This window comes from Penicillium solitum (assembly GCF_028829755.1).
Source record: "Penicillium solitum strain IBT 25940 chromosome Unknown utg000003l_segment0_segment0, whole genome shotgun sequence".
Lineage (NCBI taxonomy): Eukaryota > Fungi > Ascomycota > Eurotiomycetes > Eurotiales > Aspergillaceae > Penicillium > Penicillium solitum.
Genome location: NW_027072123.1, coordinates 2108597 through 2132206, shown reverse-complemented (window position 1 = coordinate 2132206; position 23610 = coordinate 2108597). Strand labels below are relative to the sequence as shown.

Genomic DNA, 23610 nt, shown 5'->3' with positions numbered 1-23610 from the left:
TCGCCCATGGTGCCGACTTTTCTACCAGACCCCATAGCGATCAGCAGATCCAGGGCTCTAGTTGGAGATGACCGCAATACTCCGACGGCGGTTAACCTGGGCCTTATTACTTGACACATTCGCATTCGGGCACTCAATGAAGACAATGTTCGCCTCCTCTTGAAACTTGGTGCCGATCCTGAAACACTGTACACGGGCTGTGTCTGGTGTGTAACCATATCACTACACAGGTGTCCACGGGTGTCATGACGCTGCTGTCTATATCTTGCATAAGACGCGGGTGGATCCTGCGTGCAGGGATTCCTCGGTCATATGCCGATGGACCCTGCGGAGCGAGGTGGGTTTCAGGATAACGAAACGATGCTTTTATATGGTTAAATACCTCATATCGAGTAAGTGAAGCGAGGTCAATCCTAGATAGGCTTTTGTCAGTTGCGCTTCATTTCCATGTAGACTTTTGAATGTATGTATGGACGATGTAAATATTCGGCGATCATGGTGGGGCATAGTGGAGCTGTATCTGATCAAGTATAGAACAAGTATAAGAATAGTTTCTTTACGGGAATAATGAAATATGATAGGTTCCAGAGGTCGGTCCTTTCTTTAATTTGGAGTGCAGTTGGAGTTGTACATCGAAGAGGGGCAGACAAAGGACCTTGCAGTTAGGTATCAATGTTGTGACTGGTACCTAGTACTTCCATCACCGCAGGGTTCACCATACAACACCCAGGTACCCTGTACTACCCCGCCATTACTGTCACTTTGGGTCATCCATTCCAACTGTTCTTATCGCAACACATCCTCTACATCCCCTACATCCCCTTCATCAGCTTCCACTTCTACGTTTCAGTTCTCTTTTTATGCTCTTTATCTTCATTACTGTGTTTCTTTGCCCTTCCAACATTCTCACACCTTTTACCTTAGTCCGCCCTTACTTCCAGTCACGCACCTGACCCATCCTGACCCATCCGGCTCCCCGCAGACCCACCTTATCACTCTATTTGGGCTTTCTGAGTCTCTGCCTAGGACTCTCTGCCTAAGACTCCCAGTATCTTCCGACCCTCCCTTTTCTTTTTTATTTACCTGCTCTATATCTCCGTCTCTGCTTCTAACTCTGCTCTTTTTTTTTGACCTTCTCCCTACGGCTTGGGCTATCCCTAAGCTCCTGTTTCCGCCGCACCCGTGTGCTCTATGAAGTTTACATCGACGAAATGACTGACGATCCAGACTCGCCTCACAGGCGTTTCCTCCGTGCACAGACTGCTTCGAGTCTACAATATCCGACTCTTCCACCCCTGACAGCTTCTGTCGAGGAGTGGTTGTCCCGTTCACGGCCTACCAATATGACGTCAGATCAACTTTCTGACCATTCACCCAAGACCCTGAGTGATAGCTGGGCAACTCTGAGTGTGTCTGATATACGCTCAGAGGATGGCAGTCACTCCGAACAAACCGATACAGGCTCGTTGATCGACCAGGCCATCCCTGACGACGTTGCAAGCCTCGACGAACGCTACAGCGGTAGCGAGGCCGAGGCCGAGGCACAGGATGAAGGCAACCAAGAGGATGATGGGATAATCAGAGATGAAGTGCAGTGCACTGAATCAGTCTCCCAGGAGCTGCCTGCCCTCTTTGCCGCCAGACGAACCACTATTGATGACAGCACCACAACCACGAAGCCCTCCTTCCCCCACACCAGTGATTCGATCGAATTTGTGGAACCCGAGAAGTGGCCTGAGATCGAAAGAGTGGAGCTCAAGCATACTATCCGCATCTTCGAAGGTGCTGCAGCCTCAGAATTAAAGAGTCGGCTGCCCTACAATTCAACCGACTCCATCCTCATGGCTACGGTTCAACAGACCATGACGAAGCAGAGCCTCGACCTGGATAAACCTTTCCGCGTGCTCTATGTCGGACAACCAGGATTCCGAAACATTATTCTTGACAAGATCGGCGATGTTCTGGTATCAAGCTCGTGTACTAGTTCAGAGACCAGCTCGGCCGAATCTTCCCGATATCATGTCGTACCAACCTCATTTGGCGCCGGGGCTGTCCCCAACTTTGCGGAACTTCTACCGATTCATGTTCAGCTGGTGGTTGACGAATGTCTGGAAGCCACGGCCGATCCCCACGCGGATCGACCCAATACACTTCACCTGAAGTTCAAGAATCGACCTGTCTGCACCTCGGCTTGGAATGGGTCTGACTACCATGTAACATCTGCAACAGATTGGACTCTACCAGATGTGGCAATTCTCTTTGTCTCCGGCCTCGATGATGCAGCAGCCGTCAAGACCCAGCGCCTTGCCCATATGTTCCTAGAACGGCATGGAGTCCCGGCGATGGTGATTTCAGAGGAGCCACTGTGGAAAATGGCCGGCGAGGTGATCCCTCTTAACCACAACAGTCTGCACACATGTTTGGAATCCCGCCATCCAGTTTCCGGCGAGACCGCAGTCCTCCGACGGTATCCTATCGATTTGAAGACTTTTGAGAGCATCACGCCTGGTCAGTTGAATCGAAACCTGGCTTCTCTCGTTGGCTTGTATCCAAGGAAAGCACATAAAGTCACTGCCGATACTCCCAGGCCTCTTCAGAGGCACATATTTGCGGATCTCGAGAAGTATCCTGGTAATTGGCTCCCGCCTTCGTATGCCACACGGGCCCGAGAGCTGGCCCCCACGCTACGTCTGGTTACTTTGACTCTCATTTCGGCCATTGCCCTATCTATTGGGTATGCGGCTGTTAGAGTCTTGGTCGTCTTTCTAGTGCAATGCTTTGCCGGATCGGCTTTGTCCAATGCGTCCTTGCCAGTGGCTTCCCATATCTCCCCCACCTCTGTTCTGACTCTGAATCGAGTGGTACAAACCTCAATCTCCACACGGCCGTCAGCTCCTATGCGGGTATCATACGTGCCCTCTTGGGGAAATTCAATCCCCGAAGGTGTCAACGTGCCAACTATTTCTACCGCTAAATCATTGGGAGCGACGAACGAGTTTGAGATTCAGGTTGTTGGAGACTGCCATGTTATCATCAAACCCCCACATAAGTTTGCGACGTCCAAGAAACAGCCACAATTCAATGTTAGCATTCACAGAGAGAACAATCCCCTTACATACGAGCTGTCTCAGCTGTTTGATGGAGTCTATACACTGAAGTTGAACCGCGAGGATGCGTACGGGTTAATCAACTTGACGATCACAACCAAGTCAAAACAGCCAATCAGCCAAACCATGGCTGTTGACTTCGGAACTCCGTGGCTGAAGATCGCAAACTGGAAACGGGCAGCACAGGGAATTTCTTCGCAATTTGCGAAGGAGATGCATACGGCTCAGACTGGTTTGACTGAGGTGTGCGGCCGCCTCTCCACTGACTTACAGGTGATCGTGGGAGATGTGGTGAAGAGAACCCATCTCTTGCGCCACGATGCCGAAAATCTACGCCGTGAAAGTCTGAATGCACGCGATGCTGTTTTATCACGGTCGAAGCAAATTTCAGAAGTCTTGACTCGCAATACTATCCAGCGGTTCCGAAGTGTTTCTTCTGTGCTGCAAATGCGGTCTAGTCGCGTGAACAAGGAAACCAAGGGCCTTGTTCATGATGCATGGAGCCGAATTGGGAAGTCAGCGACGAAGATTGACCTTCGCAGTATGATGGATCGAGTGCGCAACGTTAGGAAATGCAATGCGCTGGATCGGGCTCAGTCGCGTGCTCGACATGTTATGGGATTACGGCCCGGCAAACCCGAGGATTGCTCAACCCGTGGCTCGAAATGATAAACGAACTTCCTTTACGACTTTGTATTTGCTTTTTTTTTTTCTCTCTCTATTAATGAGTTGGCTGAGGACTGGTTTTTGTTTATGGCGATCAGGATTGGTGGGTGGCAACTGTACTGGAAATGGGGTTTCACGCGAACTATTCAGTCGGCGCAATGGTATCTCTTATTTAAACCGTACTCCAACTTTGGCTTTATCTGATAGCACCCACTGAAATAGAATATTTATTTCTTTTCTTTTCTTTGATGTGTGTTTCTGTTTCATGTAGTTCACATTTATATGGAGTACACTATATTGGCAGACGAGAGCGGTGGCGGGTTCTGCCAGATATGGGACCCAAACTAAGTATTAATTTTTCCCCCCTCATCGCCGCTTTCTCTGATCAACAAACACTATCTCTTACTGAAATTCCACTCTATCTCCCGTGGATATCTGCCATCTCTCTTTTTATCCTTTTAAAACAGTCCTCTTGAACTCCTCGCCATCATGTCTGACATCACCGAGACTAAGCCCGACCCCGCCATCTCTGCCTCCGAGACCAAGCCTGAGGAGACCACCCCCGCCACCGGCGAGGGTGAGCAGTCTACCACTGAGGCCGTTGCCGAGACTGCTACTGAGACCGCTGAGAAGGCTGTCGACACCGCCAAGGATGCCGCTGTGAAGACCTCTGACAGCATGTTCTCCATGTTTGGTGGCGGTCCCAAGAAGGAGAAGAAGGAGGAGGCCGAGGAGCCTACTGATGAGCCCTCCGGTTCTTCCAAGGCCCAGAAGGCCACCGACGAGGTGAGTTTAATGCATCTGATGCTGGTGACATGGGTGGTTGTTGTTGGACGTGTCTACGATGGGGGGCGGGGTGTTGTGCCCCTTTCTCCCGATAGTGGGGTCGTCGCAACTAAGCCAACCTATGCATACTATGCCAGTCCCCGTGGATATTTTCGCTCCGCGCATATACTGACGATGATATTTCAACGCAGGAGGAAGTCGAGGAGTCCGCCGATGTCCACTTCGAGCCCGTCATTCACCTGACCGAGAAGGTTGAGACCAAGACCAACGAGGAGCTTGAGGAGCAGTCCTTCAAGATGCGCGCCAAGCTCTTCAAGTTCGACCGCGAGTCTAAGGAATGGAAGGAGCGTGGTACCGGTGACGTCCGCCTGTTGAAGCACAAGGAGAACCAGAAGACCCGCCTCGTCATGCGCCGCGATAAGACCCTCAAGGTCTGCGCCAACCACTACAGTAAGATTACTGCCCGGTCATATTTTCCGAAGAAAGTCCAGTGCTAATATGTATTTTCAGTCGTCCCCGACATGAAGCTGAGCGCCAACGTCGGCAGTGACCGCAGCTGGGTCTGGAACGCCGCCGCCGATGTCTCCGAGGGTGAGCCCGAGGCTCAGACCCTGGCCATCCGTTTCGCCAACAGCGAGAGTGAGTGGTTTTTATCCCAACTTGATGTCGATCTTTTTACTAACCATAGTTTTAGACGCCAATGCTTTCAAGGATGCTTTCGAGACCGCCCAGGTTGAGAACGAGAAGCTCTTCAGCGCTGAAGAGTAAACAACTCTTCTTCTCTCCCCTTGCTAACTCTTCGAGGATGAGGGTCCCCCATCACCATGCACTTGGCATTCCAAGGCATTTGGGTGCATCATCCCGGAACTTGCTCTTGCAAAATCACCACAATTTTCGCCCGTTTCACACCGTTACACCCAATCATCACCCCCAAATTCATCCCATTCCCACCCCATCCCCTACGACGCGACGAGCGAGGCAGCAGTTATGAAGATGCTCCTCGCATAGCTATTGCGAGCCATGCAGTCTACGAAATGGAGGGCAGTTCCCTAACGTCGGTGGTTCGGAAGTAGATAGACATTCCCCATCCAATATACCTGCACATCACCCCATACCCTGAAGATATCCGAAGAAAAGAAAAAAACAAAGAATAAAAGTAATGATGAGTATGCCTTAAAAACAAGTGTATGCCTAAAGCAATAAAAAGATTTTACATTTTTCAAATCAAAAAAAGCAGAAAAATCCTGTAGCCCATATTTTCCTTTTGACTTCTCAAAGGCATGATGATTGCAGATAACAGAGGAACAATGCTAGGACTTATTGTAAATTTGTTTATAGCTGTGTCTCTCATTTGATCTCAACAGTCTCGAATCTCTGTATAAAATGTATATATATATAAAGAAGTAAATCACGTAGAAAGTGAAAGTGTGTCAAGGTCAAGTGAACATAGTGGGCAACCCTGAAGATATAGCCCACTCTCTGACCTTGAGCTTAATTCACCGCTTCATCGAATTACCTTGAGAATATATCCCAAGACCCAACACTATATACGAGTTCTCGCTGCCTAGTTACATTGAGGTATTGAGGTATTGTCTACACATGTGTGTAGTTATGATTTCCCATGCTCACACCCCCGATAGACCGCGCAAACTTGTCTCCGAGACGCCCACCTCTCCGCACGTCAACGTCCCCTTTCGGCCTCAAAACCTTAGAACCTCACGATTCTCTCAAGTGACGACTCGAAGTCACTAATAAAATAATCATGCCTGACGTGAGTTTACTGTCCCCTCATCAACTATCGCGAACTTGCATCTATGCTCTAGCACTGTGGGTTTGTCGCTGTGGCCGGCACAGCCCAAACCTGGTCTTTTCTCTGTTTCCAGCGCAATTAAGCTTGCATACACTAACACTTCTCCTCAATAGGTCAAGCGCACTGTCCGTCTCATCACTGAGCAGAACATTATGTATGCGCACCCCCTCTGTCTACCTCTACATCCAGCTTCCCTTCCTTCGCAAACCCCGGTCTGAGAAGAGGCGCCTGGAGCTACTGTCTCCTCCCACAATCTCCTTTCAACGCTATTCGCCACTTCGGTCCTGTGGCTTGCAGGACACGAGGTTGATAATGCGCTCAAGGATGAAGGGAGGCGCGATTTGCAGGCCACTCTTCTCTTCGGACCCCACACCCATCTCTACACATACACACAAAACACGCTACATTAGACACATTGGCTGACTTGGACTTTCTTCCCACACTGCAGAGATAAGCCATCGGAGGTCGAAGGTTTCCCGCAACGATCTTGGCATATTGAGGTCTGGCTCGTGAACGAGAAGGGCGCTTTGGTCCCCGCGAACATCTTCGACAAGGTCACCTACCACCTGCACCCCAGTTTCGGCGAACGCGCCACGCAGAGTATGTTTTGGTCCCTATTGGTTGTTTTTGAATTTAGTCTTGGCGACGCCTGGGTTCTCTGTTTCCAGAATCCCACGGCCAGCAAGATTTGGTCGCACAGTGCTCTCTGTGTACTGGTTTTCCGGATTGGAAGCTAACGTGGGATAATTTCGAATAGTCTTCAAGCAGCCGCCGTTCCGCATTCAGGAGGAAGGATGGGGTGAATTCGATATGTCCATCGAGCTGACGGCCGACAAGTCGTACACCATTCAACATGACCTGAACTTCGCCCAAACCCGTTATGAATCTAAGCATGTGCTCGTGAGTTTTGATTTTGAAATCCCCCCGTTCGAGAGAAAGTATGGTGTGCTGATCAATGGCGCGTTTTCTTTTTGCCCGTACAGACTTTCAAGAACCCCAAGCCTGCTTTGATGGCCGCGTTGCGCGAGTCCGGTCCCGTCCCCGGTGATGAGAATGGTATCAAGCACAAGCGCCCTGCTGGTGGCGAGGAGAGCGCCAAGAAGAAGAAGCGCACAGATAAGAATGTGAGCTGTTTCTGTGATATGGGATTTGAGATTGGCATTGCAGGACTAACGTACTCTCAAGGTCGACATGGACAAGCTTGCCGACGGGCTGCAGAAGCTGAACGAAGATGACCTTCTGCAGGTTGTGCAGATGGTTCATGACAACAAGGCGGCGGACTCATACACAAAGAACGATGTTGAGCGTAAGTTCCTCTCTATCCCCGGGGTATCTCGGGGGGATAAAAGGAAATCATGGCTTTTGCTTGACATTTACTCTGAACAAAACGCTAACTTATCCTCTTTTTTCTACAGTCGGAGAATTCCACGTGGACTTGTACACTCTCCCAGACGCGTTGATCAAAATGCTCTGGGATTTCACGGCGGACCGCGGAGCCCTGTAAAGGACAATCGAGCAAGCGGAAGGGGGGAGAGAAACCAGGGCGTGGGAGTGTCTATTCTGTTTCTCATTTTCTTTTCTTTTCTCGAGTCTTCACTTCTTTCTCTCTACTGCTGTGTATCCTCGGTCTCTCCACGACCATACGTCTAGTTACTTTCTCATGTTTTTTTCTGTCTTTGACACGGGGAGTTAGCGGACTACCGAAGGAAATTGGATGGCTCTTTTTTCACTTCTTTTGTGCTTTTGCTGGTTCTAAAAATGCGTATTCTTTTCTCTTGCTCGGGGAAGGATATGATGGATTTGATACTTTTCACTCATCTCTTGCTTGAGGAAGACCGATGGGATTTGAGGGAACCTCGTAAATGGGTTTCCTTTTGATTGATGCTTTGCACTGGATACTACGGATCCTATACCAATATCCAAACTCATTTCACTTGGGGGTTGTCTCATTGCTCTTTGTCTCGGTCTACAGACAAGACATATCCCCAGTACAGACAGAGACCTTGCATATGAGACCGTGGGACTACAGATGTCTACATTCCAGCTTCCTCGACTAGTAATGACTCTAGTGTAGACATCAGTCTTAAAGCTACGCGTCTAAAACTTGGAATGTATCAAGTCACTATCTAGGTAGAGGGGTGTGTTCCGTGGGATCCGCCAGTGACTATGGAGCCCAAATCCTCAGCCATGACTTTATCAAAAGACTCGCACGAGAACTGGTATTCAATGTTGATGGGCATCGAGTATATGGTATGACTTTCAGCAACTGGGTAATGCCGATGTCCCTCCATAAGTGTGCACGCACCATGTGCTACGGGACCCTCCGCCTGCGCTGTCTCGTGGGTGGTTACGGTGAGATGGCGGTCGATAGGGTTGGGGAGAGGAAGAAGAGAAAAGAAGAAGAAAGGTGGGAAGGGGGTGGGAGGCCTTTTATATGTTCACATCCCAGGTACCTTCCCAAAATGGACGGCTGTTTGCTCCTTCCCTTTTTTACTTCTCAGGGTTATTGGTTATAGCAAGTGACCATGCGGGACCCTAGTTTACATGTTTTCTCGCGAATGCAAGACTTACTAGAGTCTAAGGGGATTATCAATGAGAAAGAAGATATAGCAGTAAAAAGTAATAACAGCATGGGATATCTCGAGTAAATCAACATCAAGCCCGGTCCCAGCCGGGTTGGAAATAGTAGGGATATAATCAGACAAGGAGAGAAGAGAATCGCAACGTGTCCCATTGACTTGTCCAATGGGACATGGCAAGATAGTAACCAGACTATCGATCAACCGAGTCCAAATCCATCCACCCCATTCTAGTGAGCAACGCCGTTTCAAGATATGTTCTTGGTTTTCCATGCAGTAATGCATCCATCAAAGATATCAGAGACAAAGAGATATTGTAGGAGAGTGTTTGAGAGAGTAAAAGAAAAAGGAGAGACAGGTCAAATCAAATAATGCAGAGATCACGAGGGAACAACCAAGACGCCTTGCTGCTATGCCAGTAAATGTGGACGGCTGAAAACATAATAGCAGAGAAAGTATCATAGCACACGGTGTCTGTAATCATCAAAAATTAGCATACGGTCCAGTAGAAAATGAACAAGAGCTCGGGGATACACACAGCTTCAACAAGTCCTCAAGACTGTCGGCACTGCAGCTACGGCCACGAGGAATGTTGCGCAAGACATCGACGATAGTAGCAAAGACATCGCCGCCACGGTATGCCAGCAAAGCGGGAGCCGTGATGTGATCCATCTCCGCGATATCCTGGTGCATCTTAACGAAGCGGACAGTTGGTTGTCGACGAGCGATAGTAACAAGACATTCTTCGACGATAGCACTGTCATCAAACTATAAAACCAACCAAGTTAGCAACTCCAACCCCCGCAATTACACAGGAGACCAATTCCACACATACCTCGTGATCATAGATACAGACAACAACAACGGTGTCAGACGTCACTTTCTCAATAGCATCGAGGTACCCCACCGCATCAACGGTCTCAACTGATCCAAACAGTCTACCCCGCGGACTGGGACGACGATTATTCCGGCCCTGCAGCTCATGCATACGCGACTGACGCCATTTTCGCAGGAAGCGGGCTTCGTCGTCATCCTCGCTAGCGGAGGACTGGTCGCCGGGTGCGAGGGGTGCGTCATCACGAGTGGACTTTGAACTGAAGGAGGGGCTGTTGGAGTCTAGCCCCGCGACGCTAAGGAGAGTGCGACGGAAGGACTTCTTTCTTGCGCGTTCGAAAGCCTGGGCGTCGGCGATGACGCCCTTGGGACCTGTGTTGGCTTCGTAGACGGTGTTTGGGACGTGGTAGTTTGCATTTGCGGTGCGGGAGGAGACCATGTCTGCGTCGTCTTCTTCGTCGGAGGAGTCGAGTGTTTGGCGGGAGCGGAGGCGGGAGGAGGGTTCGTCGTCGGAGAAGTGGGGGTCTGAGTCGAGGTCGTGATCTTCGGGGTGGGAGGTGAAGCGTGAACGGTTACTGTTCACCAGCTGGTTGAATTCTTCTTGGGCGGACATATTGAAGGAGAGGGCAATGGGGCGGGTTTTAGGTGAAAGGGGGGGGCGGTTTAAGTTGGGAGATCTGTCGGGCACTGGTATGTTTCGGGATTGACTAGGATCAAGGATCGAGGATATCCAGAGATTCGAAGATTGCCCCTGAAGTTGAAACGGAGGTGAGGCTGAGGTTGGAAAGAGATCGTCGTGAAAGGCCGTGGAAGTCATGAAACGGTGAATCCCCCCCCCTTTTTTCGTGTTTCAGGCTCCACATTCGAACATCCGAGCCCTGGAGATTGTCAAGGTCAATGCAAATTGTTGGGATTGTTCTTTACTTTGTCTATTCGAAAATAAATGTATTCCTCTGTGTAGCATATTGGATATGTTGTGCATATATCATATATCTTATATCACGAAGCCTATATCAATCATATCACATATAAAGAAAAGCAAAAAAAGAAGAAAAAAAAGGCACGAGGCTATACTTAGCATACTTAGCACATTGAATAGCCTTAAATAGCCTTCCATCGGTCAATCGCATTTATCCCTGTCTTTTCTGAAACGAACCTCTACTAATGGCATTCAGCACAACTCCCGAAACTATGTGACGTGTCTACGGCGAAGTGTCTACTTTAAGGTAGCCCCATTCGACTATGTAGATCTTTCTGTCTCCACCGAGGAATATTCCAAGTCTAGATGTTTCTATTTTCTTTTCTTTTTTTTTCCAAGACGCAGTATCTTCGTATTCCCAATTTAGTTTGATATGTAAGGGTGAAACTTGCCTCTGTAGATAGCGTGGATGCTTATTATAAGGATAACCACAGGGCTGATCCTGTTTGTATCCTTATTTCGAGTATCGGAGTACCCTCTAACTCCAAGTTTCTCCTTTAATTATCGAGTGGGTAACTCTCTCCAGGATCAGTGGTTGATTCTCCTACCCGTCGGTCTGTCTTCCGTTGTTTCATGTTTCACTTCAGACGTTCCAAGGCTGTCATGTCCCAGGTTCGGTGAGCTACATGTTAGGCATCAATGTCCACTTGGGAGAGAATGAGGCCGGAGTGACTGATTTAGACTGACATGCGGACATGCGTGGCGTGGCTGTCTTATTCGTGGCCCGATATATATGGAGCCGAAGGTCGGACATCTGTACACTACCTCCTCCCTCCCCCCAACTGGGTACCCGGAGACTACCCGCTCGATGTTGACCCCGGAGACACGGCACGTTCTACTCTACGGCTGGACCGAGGTCCAAGGCCGTGTACGCATGCCCTGTGTCTGATACTCGCCACGCTCACATGTTGCAGAGAACCAAGCCAGGCAAGAAACAGCATGCTACCCGAGACTATCACCTTGAGTGGGTACAGAAAACCAAAGATGGATCGAGTTTGAAAAAAAGTTCACAAATGGAAATTGGAGCTGCTCGAACCATTATCAAAATCCGACACCAAAAGAATCCCAGAGCAAGAGATTCCAACGCAAAGACAGTTAAGTACAACAGACTATTTCTTTAGAGGAGACACAAATAAGGGGGGAGATAGGAGAGAAGAAAGGATAAATGGGAAGAGAGAATAATAAGGTAACGCAGAGGTATACATTGGCGAAAGAAATCCTGGCCAGAATCCGGCAACCAGGTCCTTCTTTCGGACTTCGCCAACAAAATACATGTCGAGACCAATGTGGAGGAAACCCAGAATGAAATGGTAAACAGAAGGGGGGATAAAGAAATTCAAGAAAGAAAAAAAAAAAAGAAGGGGAAAAGGGCGTCATCGAGAAGTCAAAGGGGAAATCAAGGGACCAGAGAAGAGGGCGACGGTGGAATTGTCAGATGGATCGACTCGTTCCAGCATTTCCTTCCGCTGGCAGTCACTGTACATCCATCGACAACCCAGGAACTAGTCGTGCTCTCATCATGTCCAAACAAGTATTGTGTCATCGCTATCGTTTGTTCGCCGGGAGAGTATCCCAGAGCGCTCACCTCCACCTCCATCACCTTCCGTATCGCATGCGGCGACGATGTCTGCGCCGCGGGTAGTGTATTATCGTGAGAACCCAAGGGATTCCCCGGTAATTGATTATTATCGTACAATGGCGGAGATTCGAACCATCGAGCCTAAAAAATTTCGAAGAAGAGCATTGCAGAATGATCGACAAGGGGTATCTTGCGTTTTGTTTTTGTTGGTTTACCAGGCCCAGACCTTGAGCTGTATGAGAGAAGATCGGAGGTTAGTAGATGCATTTGAATGAATTGCAGGGGAGAAAACTTACAAGGGAATCCCAAGATCCAGTGCACAGACTGATGCCATCATTGCTGACACCGAGGCAGCTCACGCGGTTCTCGTGGCCGCTCAACGAACCAACCTTGTCGCCACGCAGAACATCCCATACCTAAATGATGGATTAGCATTTAATCATATTGTTAGAAAAAAAAAGGTTCTGCGTACCTTGCACTCGAAATCGTCGTAACCTGCGAACAATAACCGGCCAGAGACTGAGAATGCAACGGAAGTGATACCACACAGAACTTGGTCGCTCTAGAATAAAAAATCCAAATGTCAGTTTCCGTTAATCAGATCGGTGTCTCGAGTAAAAGATAATTACCTGGTAGGTGTTAAGCTCGCGGTCGGCACGGATGTCGAACAAACGGCAGGAAGTGTCATCGGAACCAGTACCGAAGGCGTTGCCATCAGGGAAGAACTGAACGGCGTTGATATCGGACTCGTGGCCGGCGAATGTCTGGACGGACTTGCCGGTGCGGATATCCCACAGCTTGGCGAAAGCGTCGCATGCACCGGAAACAAAGATGTTCTGGTTGGTCGGGTTGATGCTGATCGACATCACGTCACCCAGGTGGTCGGCGAATTCGGTGACCTTAGTTCCAGACTCGATATCCCACAGCATACAGGTCATGTCGCCGGAGGAGGTAATGATACGGCGGTCGTTGATGAAGCGACAGCAGGAGAGATATCCCGAGTGTCCGGAGAGCTCGCGCGCAACACGAGTTGGGCCTTCGCGCGACGAGAGGTTATAAATCGAACAAATATTGTCGAGACCACCGCAAGCAACGTAGTTTCCACTTGGGGCATAGGCACAGGTCATGACCCAAGATGAGCGCAAGGGAATCGCATGGACCTTATTTGTGGTGTAGGCATCCCAGATGATGAGCTTTCCGTCCTGCGAAGCCGAAACGAGATGGCGCCGGTCGGTGGACCAGTGCATGGCATAAATCTTGGCGAGGTGACCTTTCAGTGTACGTCGGGGCTTCATTCCAATTCGTGGTAGGGCATCGGTCTGATTCTGCGCGACTTGACGGACTAGACGGGAAGGGGAAAAGTCAGCAGGGCAATTCAAATCCCCCAGAACAATGCAGCTGACAACATTCTAGGAGAAAAAAAGAGAGAAACCCTCAAAACATAACAATGGGTGATGGGGGAGTCGCACGGGAGGTATCGGCCAGCTCATCCTTTCTGCGCTTGATCTTGTCCTTCAACCCCTCGGCTTCGCGCCTGGCCGCAGTGATCTTGGCCTGCATCTGTTCGCCGCTCATATCGGCCATTTTGTCAAAACGGTACCCCGGAGAAAAACAATTTTGATCGGAAAGATTGGTTGAGGGGAAGGGTAGAGAGGGGGCTGAATGGGAGTGGAGTGAAGCAGAAAGAGAATCGAAAGGCGGAAGTTAAAGCGCCTTAGGCTTGGATCATAATATGAGTTAACCAAAAGTAAAGAAGAAAAAAGGGAGGGGGAAAAGAGCCAACGGGAACAAAAAGAACAGACCAAGAAGAGAGAGAAGGAGAGGGAGAGGAACAGGGGGTGAAGACCGAGGAGGGAGAGGGAGGTCAGTGTATTACTAGTGGTAATGACCTTGAAATAAGAAGGGTACCTCGATTTGCTATCAATTTATATGAGGCCAGAAGTACCTTCTTTTTTTTTTTTTTAATATTGCCAATAAAATCATTGTAGTGCTCGATACATTACTATGTATATGTATGTTGTTTGTATTTTGTATAACTCCGTAGTCCATCTTCAAATGATTTTCAATCCTCCAAGTTCTTTGTTTCCCCAACTCCCCATAAGTGGAGTTGGGCTTCCTGTATCTTCTGGTTGGCTACAATACACCCTCAATACACGTATATATCGCTCTCTCCCGGTACCTGATGCCGGTTTCTTTTCTTTTATTGATATTCGAGCCAAAGCTGACGTACATGCGCATACCTAACTAGGTACAAGAGTACTCGCTAGGTACTTATGTACTTGGATTCAAGTCAAAAAAAAAATAACCTCCTGAACCCTCATCTCAGGAGGAGATGAGAAATTGTGGCGTTGAGGATCGGCTAGGTGCTAGGACCACTAGCCCCAAGACCTGAAGACACAATTGTAAATCCAATTAGTTATAGTTATATAGCGGCAAATTTGATTTGAAGGGTTGAGATTTAACCGCCGGCGGCTCTTGAAAACAACTTGTATGATGACTCTGATATATCTAGTGCAGTACGCCATACATTCTTCACGAGCTAAATCGACTCCCTTGCGTCCCCCTTTCCGTTTACATCGAAGATGATTTTTAGGGAACTAACGGAGATTGGACTATCCTGCATGTCCATTCTAGGTAAGATGGAAGTGTATTACTCTGTTAAACTCTCTATATGAAGAAAACTACACTATATTCCATACATGAGTCTAAATACTTACATTGAAACTAATATATCTACTTCGTATTGATTCCCCTGATCTCCCTTCGATCCCAAACTCCCAATCTATGCATGCTTAAACAATAATATACCTACAGGTCCAAGCTTCACACCTGGTGCGTTCGTTCAAGCGCACGGCCCTGTGGCTGACCCATTGTCTTGGTCTGCAATACTCCGTACCTCCGGATCTATTGGCTATTCCAGTGATCCAAATCACTCTTTATTGGATATCATTCTAGAGATATATATAAATGGCGTCTACTGGCGTCAACTAGCGAAGTATACACAGCATTAGCCCTACTCGAGAGCGTGCCGTTCGGCTTCAATGCCCGTTCTGGCGGGTCCAACCGTTTCCAGTTCATTGGTAAGCGGATTTCATCTAAATGAAATAATTGGAGAGCAGGGTTTTTTTTTCCCTCCAAAACTATCCGGCACCTGCCCACCTGGACTGTCTGGGCCCCCTTTTCTTTTTACTCCGGCCCGGGAGAATCTTTTGGCTTACTCTTGGCCTCGTCGATCATTATTTGCAATACTGCAAAGTCAATTTCAGAAAATCGGCTCGATATACCGAGTAATTTTCTCTGCATTGCATATACGTTAGTCATCTACGTCGTATACATCCATCTATAGGGACAAGATGCCCTTGTCAATGAATCTCTATGTGCTTTACACTCCCCAGACATACATCACAAGTCCTGCCAAGACCCCCACTCAGGATCTTCAATATGGCGTCTGTCATGCAATGCTCATCGGAGATTTGCAACGAGATTACTCCGGAATTACAACATAAATATATATATTAAAGCACGAATGGGCAATTGAGCCAGTATAGTGGGATCCCGAACCTCCTCTCTTGGTAAAAATCTATTGGTCTTAAAGCCATGATTACCTGTCGGCCTAGCATGGGTTAATATGTACGTACAGTCATGATCCAAATAATCGACTAGAGGGGTGACCTCGTCTTAGCTCGGGGCTGCAAGGCATATGCCAACGCCGAGATGATCGAGATGATCAAAGTCTAATAGATTATTTGAGTCATGACGGGTACTAGGATTGGAGTCTGGAACAGGTCTCAACGTACGGCGTTGATATTTCAGCAGCTATATTCTGACTCATATCCTCAGTAAGCAACCCATACAACAGTATACAAAAATATACAACATTATAAGCAAGCACCCATTGGCAAAGAAAGCAAATGAATTCGAGTATGAAAGGCCGCCAATATGTGTGTCACAGTTCCTATGCCGTCAGCTTCAGGGATGAGCTTCAGCCCAATTCAAGCAGAACCAGTTATAGTTTGTGTCATATCACACGATACAACCGAATCCCTGCACTGAATATTCCGATTCGAGAACGACATGGTGGTGATTATCTCAGAAACGGTTCCGAGCCAACCATGGGGCTCTGCTGATGAGGACCAGTTTCTGGCCTGAGTACATAGATGACCACCAGGTTCCGACCTTTTCTTGTTTCTTAAGGAGGGGATGATGCATGTCAATATCACGTGCATTGTATATCGCCTTAGATCGACTCCTGAGTAAATGGCGTCTTTCTAGTTACTCAAATGGCAGGCGATCGGAAGTCGATGTATGACGAGTGTGTATATGTTTCAAAGGGCACGTTGTCGGTATCGGTACGAGACTGTGTGCGCAGGTTCAATTCGCAGTTTTAACTCCTTACACAGAAGTGTACCAATGGTCTGATAAAATTATGTCTCAAAGGTAGTTGTACTCGCCAACTATGAAATAAGGAATTTTCATATCAACGAATGTTGGAAGACATGTTACAAAGGACTCCGGACTGTGCATTGTATCCCAAGGGGGAATTGAAAGCCTAATGCAGGCCACTCGTCGAGATTGGAAACTTCCTAAGATTATTTTGCATGAGCATATTTTTGCTATGCCGTAGGGAGAATGCCTTTCATGCATTTGCATAGTTTACACTTTTTACCACCTTCATATACACCTAAAAAGATATCTCAAAAGATATGATAACGCTGTATATATATCATTAGTATTTTGGGATATATATTTTTGAGCTGCTCCTCTACAACAAACCTGTCTTTATCCTTGTTCCTGTACTTCGCAATCAAGCTCGGCATATTTGTAGAGTTTATACGATGGATCGAGCTGTCCCCTTTCTATAAGCAAAACAGCCAGAACGAAGATGAATGTACGGAGTATGCATAAGGCACAAGTGGGCCTCGCTAGTACTACTCCGTAGAATAATCCCCATAGTGCATACAAGCACTTTTAAGTCGAACCTTCCAAGACCACTGCCGATGGTAGACCGACCACCCGTTCCATAGTTAGATTACTTATCCTGAAATTTGTTAATGTGGGGCTGGGCTTAGGGCAGATATCTACAACGTGTTATTCCTACCCTAACCAATGGACGTAGCCACTATTTGTTTGCTAGTTTTCTCCAAGCACTCCTAGGATGAAGCGAACCAACTTGAAACCCCAGAAAAGGTTCGAGGTCCAAACAGGCGGATATGGATTTCCGGCAGTTCGCAGGTGTTCTAATCTTAGTTCGTCCGTGCGCACAGTTGCAAGCGCGTGTAAACCCTGTCAAGATGTGATAGAGGCACCTGGGGGCCAATGCTATCACTTGTGCGGGGATATTCGATTGGTCCTCGACAAGTTGCTGACAATTGTCTGTTGCTAAGTTTAAACACATTCTCAAAATAAACTACCCTGTTGAGGGCTGATGAAACGGCGCCAGGAAGTATCAAAAAGGTCCACTCGCATATATTACACATTATAGGGTGTAGGCATCAGGGGTCAGAAGGTCCAGGCCATACGGAATATTTTGAAGACTGTGTTTCACGGGCCGTTTCTACGAAACCCATTTAGACTATTCCAAATGGTCCATTTATATATGTTGTAGGATCAATAGTGACGGAACGTATATCATACTTTGAGGGTGTGCAATGAACAGCTTCAACATACAATAGGAATTGAAATTCCCTCTTTGATTTTAAGACTCAGCCATTTAGTCATTTTAGGCTGTTGACATTGACGAAATTTAGTTGTAACACAACTCATTTCTGGTGTCGAATCACACTTGTTAGGAGAATCCAAGGGATAGCAACTATAACCGGTCTGCTTCATCTGTGGGGAATTCGGTCTGAACTTCTTCGAGTTAGGACAAAAGACCGAAGCTATTCAAATAGTTCATCGGAGTTATTGGTGGATTGCGATGGTCACTGCTCAAGATCTACAGCCTCCGCTTGTGGTGCCGTCTGTCATATCAGGCGGCATAATCTAGAGGGTTTGGCAACGATCGTCTCTCGAGGCATACGTATAATATATGTTGCACATATTTTGACCTGACAGAAATCAACCGATCCTGTGGCAAGGATGTAATGGTATGTGAAGCAGATTTTGATCTTTGTCGAGTGGCAACTCCGAGGTCGGTACCCAATGTGACAGAGGGGGGTCGAGGATAGATGAAGATGAAGAGATTTGTAGAATATAGCAAATGCGATAAAATAAGAGAAAAAAACAAAGAAAGAATATAATTGTGCAAAAATACAGATCAATCACTAAAAACAATAAGGAGAGTAAAAAAGGGAGAAGAAAGGGTACCAACCCCCAAGGTGGCGCCAAAATACTTGTCGGGTACAACCCATATTTGGTAATATTAAGGAGGCACCTGACGCTCTCTCCGCTTTTGCCTTCGCAAAAGCCTTCCTCTTCTCTTCCCCCCTCCATCGACAATTCTCATCATATCTATCGAATACTGCCATAGACGCATCTATCGTCTTGCATATTGCATTTGGTCTCTCTTTCATTTCTCCGTTCCTTAAAAAAGTCTCACCCTCTGAGTCTGTCTGAGTCTGAGTCTGACTTTTGGTTACCCTTTCGCCCCCTTCTGGTCATTGGGGATTTCTTCTCTCCGACATCCCAAAACCCCCTATCACCTCTTCATTCACCCGATGTCTTTGGATTGATTCCTCTCAGCGCGAGTTACTAATCCGCAGTGGGCATCATCCTTTCTGGGCTGAATTCTACAATATCGTCAAGGTCCTCATCTTTTTGCATTTGATTCATTCCTGGATGACATCTTGCATCGATCGATACTACATTTAACCTCTCGCTCTTCATCACATTCCCGTTGTCATTCATTCATCATGCGGGAAGTCAATTTTAGTATTCCCAATGTGAATAAGGCCTCGGTCAATATCACCACCACCCTCTATGACCGTCGGGCCCTTGATTGCACATCGACTTTGCCGCTCATAAACTCTCTCAACCATCTTGCATACCTCACAACCTCGTCTGCTCGGATTCGAGATATCCTCACCGTCGATGGCGGCATCGAGCGACTGATATGCATCCTCAAAGAAGGCCGGAGCAATGATCTATTGGAAATGTGGAAATGGAGCCTCGCCTTCCAATGCGTTGTCAATATCGGCGTTCGGGGCTCTGAGAGTGTGAGGACAAGAGTGGTGGAAGCCGACATGGTCCCCGTCATTGCCACCTTTCTGAACAATTACATCAAAGTGGTGGACAAGGTGCGATCGCGCAACGATCTGGAATCCGAGAAGCAGGCGTCTTCTAGGCAGTCAAAGCCTAGCGGCAGCCGAGATATCCCTATGGATGCAGATACCCAGACCGAGTCACACCCACAGGTCGAGTTGCACCAACCGCGTCGACAAGCCCCTCCGCCGAGTATCGAAATCCCCCAGCCTTTCTACCAAGACAGCCAACCCACCGACTCCGATGCCATGGATATCACATCTCCTCCTCGTGTCCCTATGACATCCCCCCCGGAGCGCAGTACATTTGGCCAAGAAGCCCATAACCACCGGTTGAACGATGGGCGGCTCCCACGTGCTAGCAATCGCCTGCGGTCAATGCAACCTCTTGCCACAGCAGTTCCCTCAATGGACACCACGGATGGATTCGGATTACGTCCTGTGCGTGACGCCGAGCGTCTTCCTAGCATGCTCCCCGGTCTGCAGACTGGGATCGTCTCGCAACCCGATTCTCCGACTACCCCCAGTGGCCCCCTCCACTCACAACCTCGCACCCTCCCCCAAACTATTGCCGCCCGTCAACGTCCTTTGATCCGCCAGCAGCAGTCGGCGTCCGGTGAATCGGATGATGCCAACGGCGAAGATTCGACCATGGGAGATGATAGCGCCATGGGACAGCCCGCTGAAACCATCGTTGGACTCCCGAACCGGATGGAACTTGACAGTGTCGACGAGCGGGGAACAACGATGCTAGAAGGTGTCTCTAACACCCATGATCTGACCGTCACTGATCCCTCTGAGGAAGACGGCCCGGAGGTGGAGACTTTCAACATCACTCATCGTTCGACTGTCGACGGTAGCATCATTAATAACGGCAACACACAGGCCAACGGCGGACTCGGTCTCTCTCCTACCCAAGCCACCAACAATCCTAATTCTCCTACTCTCCCTGCGAGCCCCTACGCCATGTACCTTCGTGACCGTCCCGCGGCCCAGGGGGTCTTGACAACCATGCCTCGTGACGAGGATGTCCTGATGTCCCTTCAGCTACTAGCATATGTCTCCAAATACTGCTACCTCCGATCATACTTCCAGTCATCCCACCTTGTCCCCAAGTTGAATATTGATCGCGAACTCCATCTTTTGGATGAGAACGCCGAACCCTCCTCGCCAATTGATACGTGTGAGGAGGAAGACGAGTACTTGATTCCCGACGATTTCAACATCTTTCCCCTGGTGGAGAAGTTTACTGTTCGGCATCACACCAAAGACATGCAATACTGGGCATGCGTGGTCATGAGAAACCTCTGCCGTAAGGATGAGGCGAGAGGTGGCATCCGCCAATGCGCCTACTACAAGTGTGGCAAGTGGGAAGAGTTCCAGCGTCAGTTCGCCAAGTGTCGGCGTTGCCGTCGCACCAAGTACTGCAGCAAAGATTGCCAGAAATCCGCCTGGGTATACCACCGGCACTGGTGCCATACGACCCCTTGATACGACCCGATGACCCCAAAGGGGTTCCATTTTGATTTCCATGCATACCGACTCGCATAGCGTCATATCCGTCTTGCGTCTCCCTTCCATTCAGTTCCAAGGTTTCTCTCACGCATGGCATTTGAGAATCTGGCGGCGTTTCCATTTCGACCCGAAGATACCTTTTACATGTCTAGCCTTTTCATATTCCCTTTTTCGCACAGCTTGCCTTCATCTTGGTTCATTGACGTGGGGTCGTCATTTGCAAGCCCTTTTTTCATTGCTCATATCCACATTTGACCATTTATCATGACTGTATATCTGATTCTAACCACCTCATCAGGGGCAATACTCCCTTTTGCCTTTTGTTTATTTTTTTTGGGCCATTATGTTTTCTCTCATAACTAATTGCGCTGTCACGAGTTTCCTATGTCAGTAGATGGGCATCATTGCCGACAACTTGGGCCGTGTTATGGTCATCTGGAGCATTTCATTCTGGTGCACATCCCATCTATGATTCTCATTTATGTCCGGAGGACCTGTTTTCCTGTGTTTGCACTATGCCACAACGGCACCGGCGTTTTACAATATATTCCCAGTCTCACGAATGACTCTGTTACATCTACTCAATGATCCGTAAGCTATACGTAGTCGGTAATCCAGACTTAGCAGGGCGCCAAATATTGAAGTTCTCCGATCCTATCCTAACCTTCACTTCTCTTTAGTAAATCCATACGTAGCCTCCAATCTTGACATTAGATGTTCATGCGCCGTCAGAGGCCTCTTCCCAGGCACCAAATGACCCGCCCCACCCCCAAACCCAACCTTCCCATCAGCAGCAACACCCCCGGTCCGCTCCCGATGCGCAGCAACAATCGCACTAGGAACAGGCACCAACTCCGTCTCATCAATAGGATGACAGAAATAAACTAGCGTATACCGATCCTGCGGATTCGGGCTCCGCTGCTCAGCAAGCGGGAAAACAACACGGTGCACAGTCGACTTCAGCAGTCCATCCGTCCAGTAACTCAACAAGTCGCCGATATTCACCAGGATCGGTGGGAACGGATACCCCTCCGCCTCGGCTGCGGTGCCGGGCACGATGGGAACGGGCGCCCAGCTGCCTTCTGGAGTTAGGATCTCTAGGCCTGGCTGGCCGGGCCGCTGGAAGAGAAGCGTGATGCTGCCGTAGTCAGAGTGCGCGCCGGCTCGCACGTCCTTGTCGTGCTTGTAGGATGCGGTTTCTGATGAGAAGATTGATGGGTACCACAGGTACCGTAGGATACTTCCTGTCGAGCCTATGCTTGGGTCGTGGCGGGTTGTGAAGAAGTCCTCTTGCATCTGGGTTGGGTGGTTAGTATACATTATGCATTTATGTAAACATGGCACTGGTGGTGGATATATAGATCTGGATGGACGGGTTACGCACCTCTAGACCTAGGGCTAGTAGAGCCAGGATTCGGGTGCAGGTTTTGTTGCAGATTTCGGCAAAGCCATTGATCTCTGCTTCGTGGGGGATTAGTGACGGTGGCAGAGGCTGTTGAGCTTTGCCGTCTTTGAAGTCGCCGAAGTTCATGGCTCTGGTTGGGTGGTTAGTTCATTGTTGTAAGCATTTCAAGGCTTGTAGATATGGGTAATTCATACTCTTTGAAGTCCCCAGTCTATTTACCATATCCAGCGTTAGTCTTCGTACTCGATGCCAGGGAATTGGTGAGTCAGAGCCATTACTTACCCGCTGATGCTCGGGGTCGAGGGTTTCTGTATGCATTCCGGACCAGCCATGGTTCTATAGATGTTGGCGTTAGATTAAATGTGCTTGTTCATCTCTTAAGTCTTGTTACGGACATTAGGCTGAATCCGACATATCTCTTTCTCCTCTGCGGGAGATGAAAAGAACTTCTTTGACTATAGGGATGGTCAGATGCTGTACATATGGGTATCAATCAATTGAAATGTATGTCTTACCAATCCGAACCCACGGTCCACATCCTCCACGGTGAAGTCGGTGCCTTTGCTGTTGACATATAGGAAGCCATACTTTGCAGCGGCATCCAGCATGGCCTTCCCCACGGCGGGGTCATGGGGATTAGAGATGTCAATGACAGGAAGCTCAATTGGGACTGTGGTCTCTGCCATTTTGGAGAGTAGATATGTAATATGTAAGAATGGGTTATTCAGCAGTTAGGGTTTAAAGGTTGGAGTGAATATATAGTTGAGGATGGGGTTGAAATTACTGTTAGTGCCCATGTGATTGGGCCTATCGTGTATTCCAATACGCGTATCCATCCATGGATATCAATATCGCGATAATCAAATCGGGTTCAACCAATCTAATTAGTCGTTTAATAGCCGGCCCCAGTCAGTGCTTTTTGGGTTAGTTCTGGACTCAGGCGATATCCGACTTGTGGACTTGAGACTTCCAAGGTTGGAGACCCTGTGTCATTCCCCCCCCCCCCCCCCCTTATACATCTGCTCAGGTGGGCTTTGGGTGACCTCGGGAGTTTTGATATAAATAATTAGCAAGAAGATAACCACGTACATACCTAGGTACCTAGGTATAGCTATAAAGGTTCGGAACATTTATTATAGACTCCATAATAC

The 23610-nt window shown here is 48.3% G+C and overlaps 7 protein-coding genes across 7 annotated transcripts; 4 read left to right on the top strand and 3 right to left on the bottom strand.

Annotated features, from left to right (window-relative positions):
• Positions 1-1211: 1211 nt before the first annotated feature.
• On the top strand, positions 1212-3776 carry N7455_004715 (uncharacterized protein; the record flags this gene model as incomplete). Its single annotated transcript, XM_040956165.2, has 1 exon — positions 1212-3776. The coding sequence occupies one exon, from the start codon at positions 1212-1214 to the stop codon at positions 3774-3776; it is 2565 nt and encodes an 854-aa protein (XP_040813234.2).
• Positions 3777-4262: 486 nt separating this feature from the next.
• N7455_004714 (Ran GTPase-binding protein YRB1) lies at positions 4263-5327 on the top strand (the record flags this gene model as incomplete). The annotated part of the gene is made up of 4 exons (XM_040956241.2): positions 4263-4559; positions 4751-5009; positions 5070-5198; positions 5254-5327. 4 exons carry the CDS (start codon positions 4263-4265, stop codon positions 5325-5327), a joined length of 759 nt encoding a protein of 252 aa, XP_040813221.2.
• A 741-nt stretch (positions 5328-6068) lies between these two features.
• Positions 6069-8217, top strand: N7455_004713 (putative transcription initiation factor subunit (TAF30)). Its single transcript, XM_040956317.2, has 8 exons — positions 6069-6145; positions 6200-6330; positions 6483-6523; positions 6818-6969; positions 7127-7269; positions 7353-7493; positions 7555-7675; positions 7785-8217. Exons 2-8 carry the CDS (start codon positions 6322-6324, stop codon positions 7871-7873), a joined length of 696 nt encoding a protein of 231 aa, XP_040813329.1. The 5' UTR covers positions 6069-6145; positions 6200-6321; the 3' UTR covers positions 7874-8217.
• A 1189-nt stretch (positions 8218-9406) lies between these two features.
• Positions 9407-10395, bottom strand: N7455_004712 (phosducin family protein; the record flags this gene model as incomplete). Its single annotated transcript, XM_040956308.1, has 3 exons — positions 9407-9422; positions 9487-9716; positions 9784-10395. The coding sequence occupies 3 exons, from the start codon at positions 10393-10395 to the stop codon at positions 9407-9409; spliced, it is 858 nt and encodes a 285-aa protein (XP_040813306.1).
• A 2156-nt stretch (positions 10396-12551) lies between these two features.
• N7455_004711 (WD40 repeat domain-containing protein) lies at positions 12552-13924 on the bottom strand (the record flags this gene model as incomplete). Its single annotated transcript, XM_040956259.2, has 5 exons — positions 12552-12572; positions 12637-12756; positions 12813-12902; positions 12970-13682; positions 13810-13924. The coding sequence occupies 5 exons, from the start codon at positions 13922-13924 to the stop codon at positions 12552-12554; spliced, it is 1059 nt and encodes a 352-aa protein (XP_040813277.1).
• Positions 13925-19191: 5267 nt separating this feature from the next.
• Positions 19192-21030, top strand: samB (MYND-type zinc finger protein MUB1; the record flags this gene model as incomplete). Its single annotated transcript, XM_040956336.2, has 1 exon — positions 19192-21030. One exon carries the CDS (start codon positions 19192-19194, stop codon positions 21028-21030), a length of 1839 nt encoding a protein of 612 aa, XP_040813261.1.
• A 690-nt stretch (positions 21031-21720) lies between these two features.
• Positions 21721-23145, bottom strand: N7455_004709 (uncharacterized protein; the record flags this gene model as incomplete). The annotated part of the gene is made up of 6 exons (XM_040956218.2): positions 21721-22350; positions 22439-22589; positions 22654-22670; positions 22742-22795; positions 22855-22914; positions 22975-23145. 6 exons carry the CDS (start codon positions 23143-23145, stop codon positions 21721-21723), a joined length of 1083 nt encoding a protein of 360 aa, XP_040813400.2.
• Between the last annotated feature and the right edge of the window lie 465 nt (positions 23146-23610).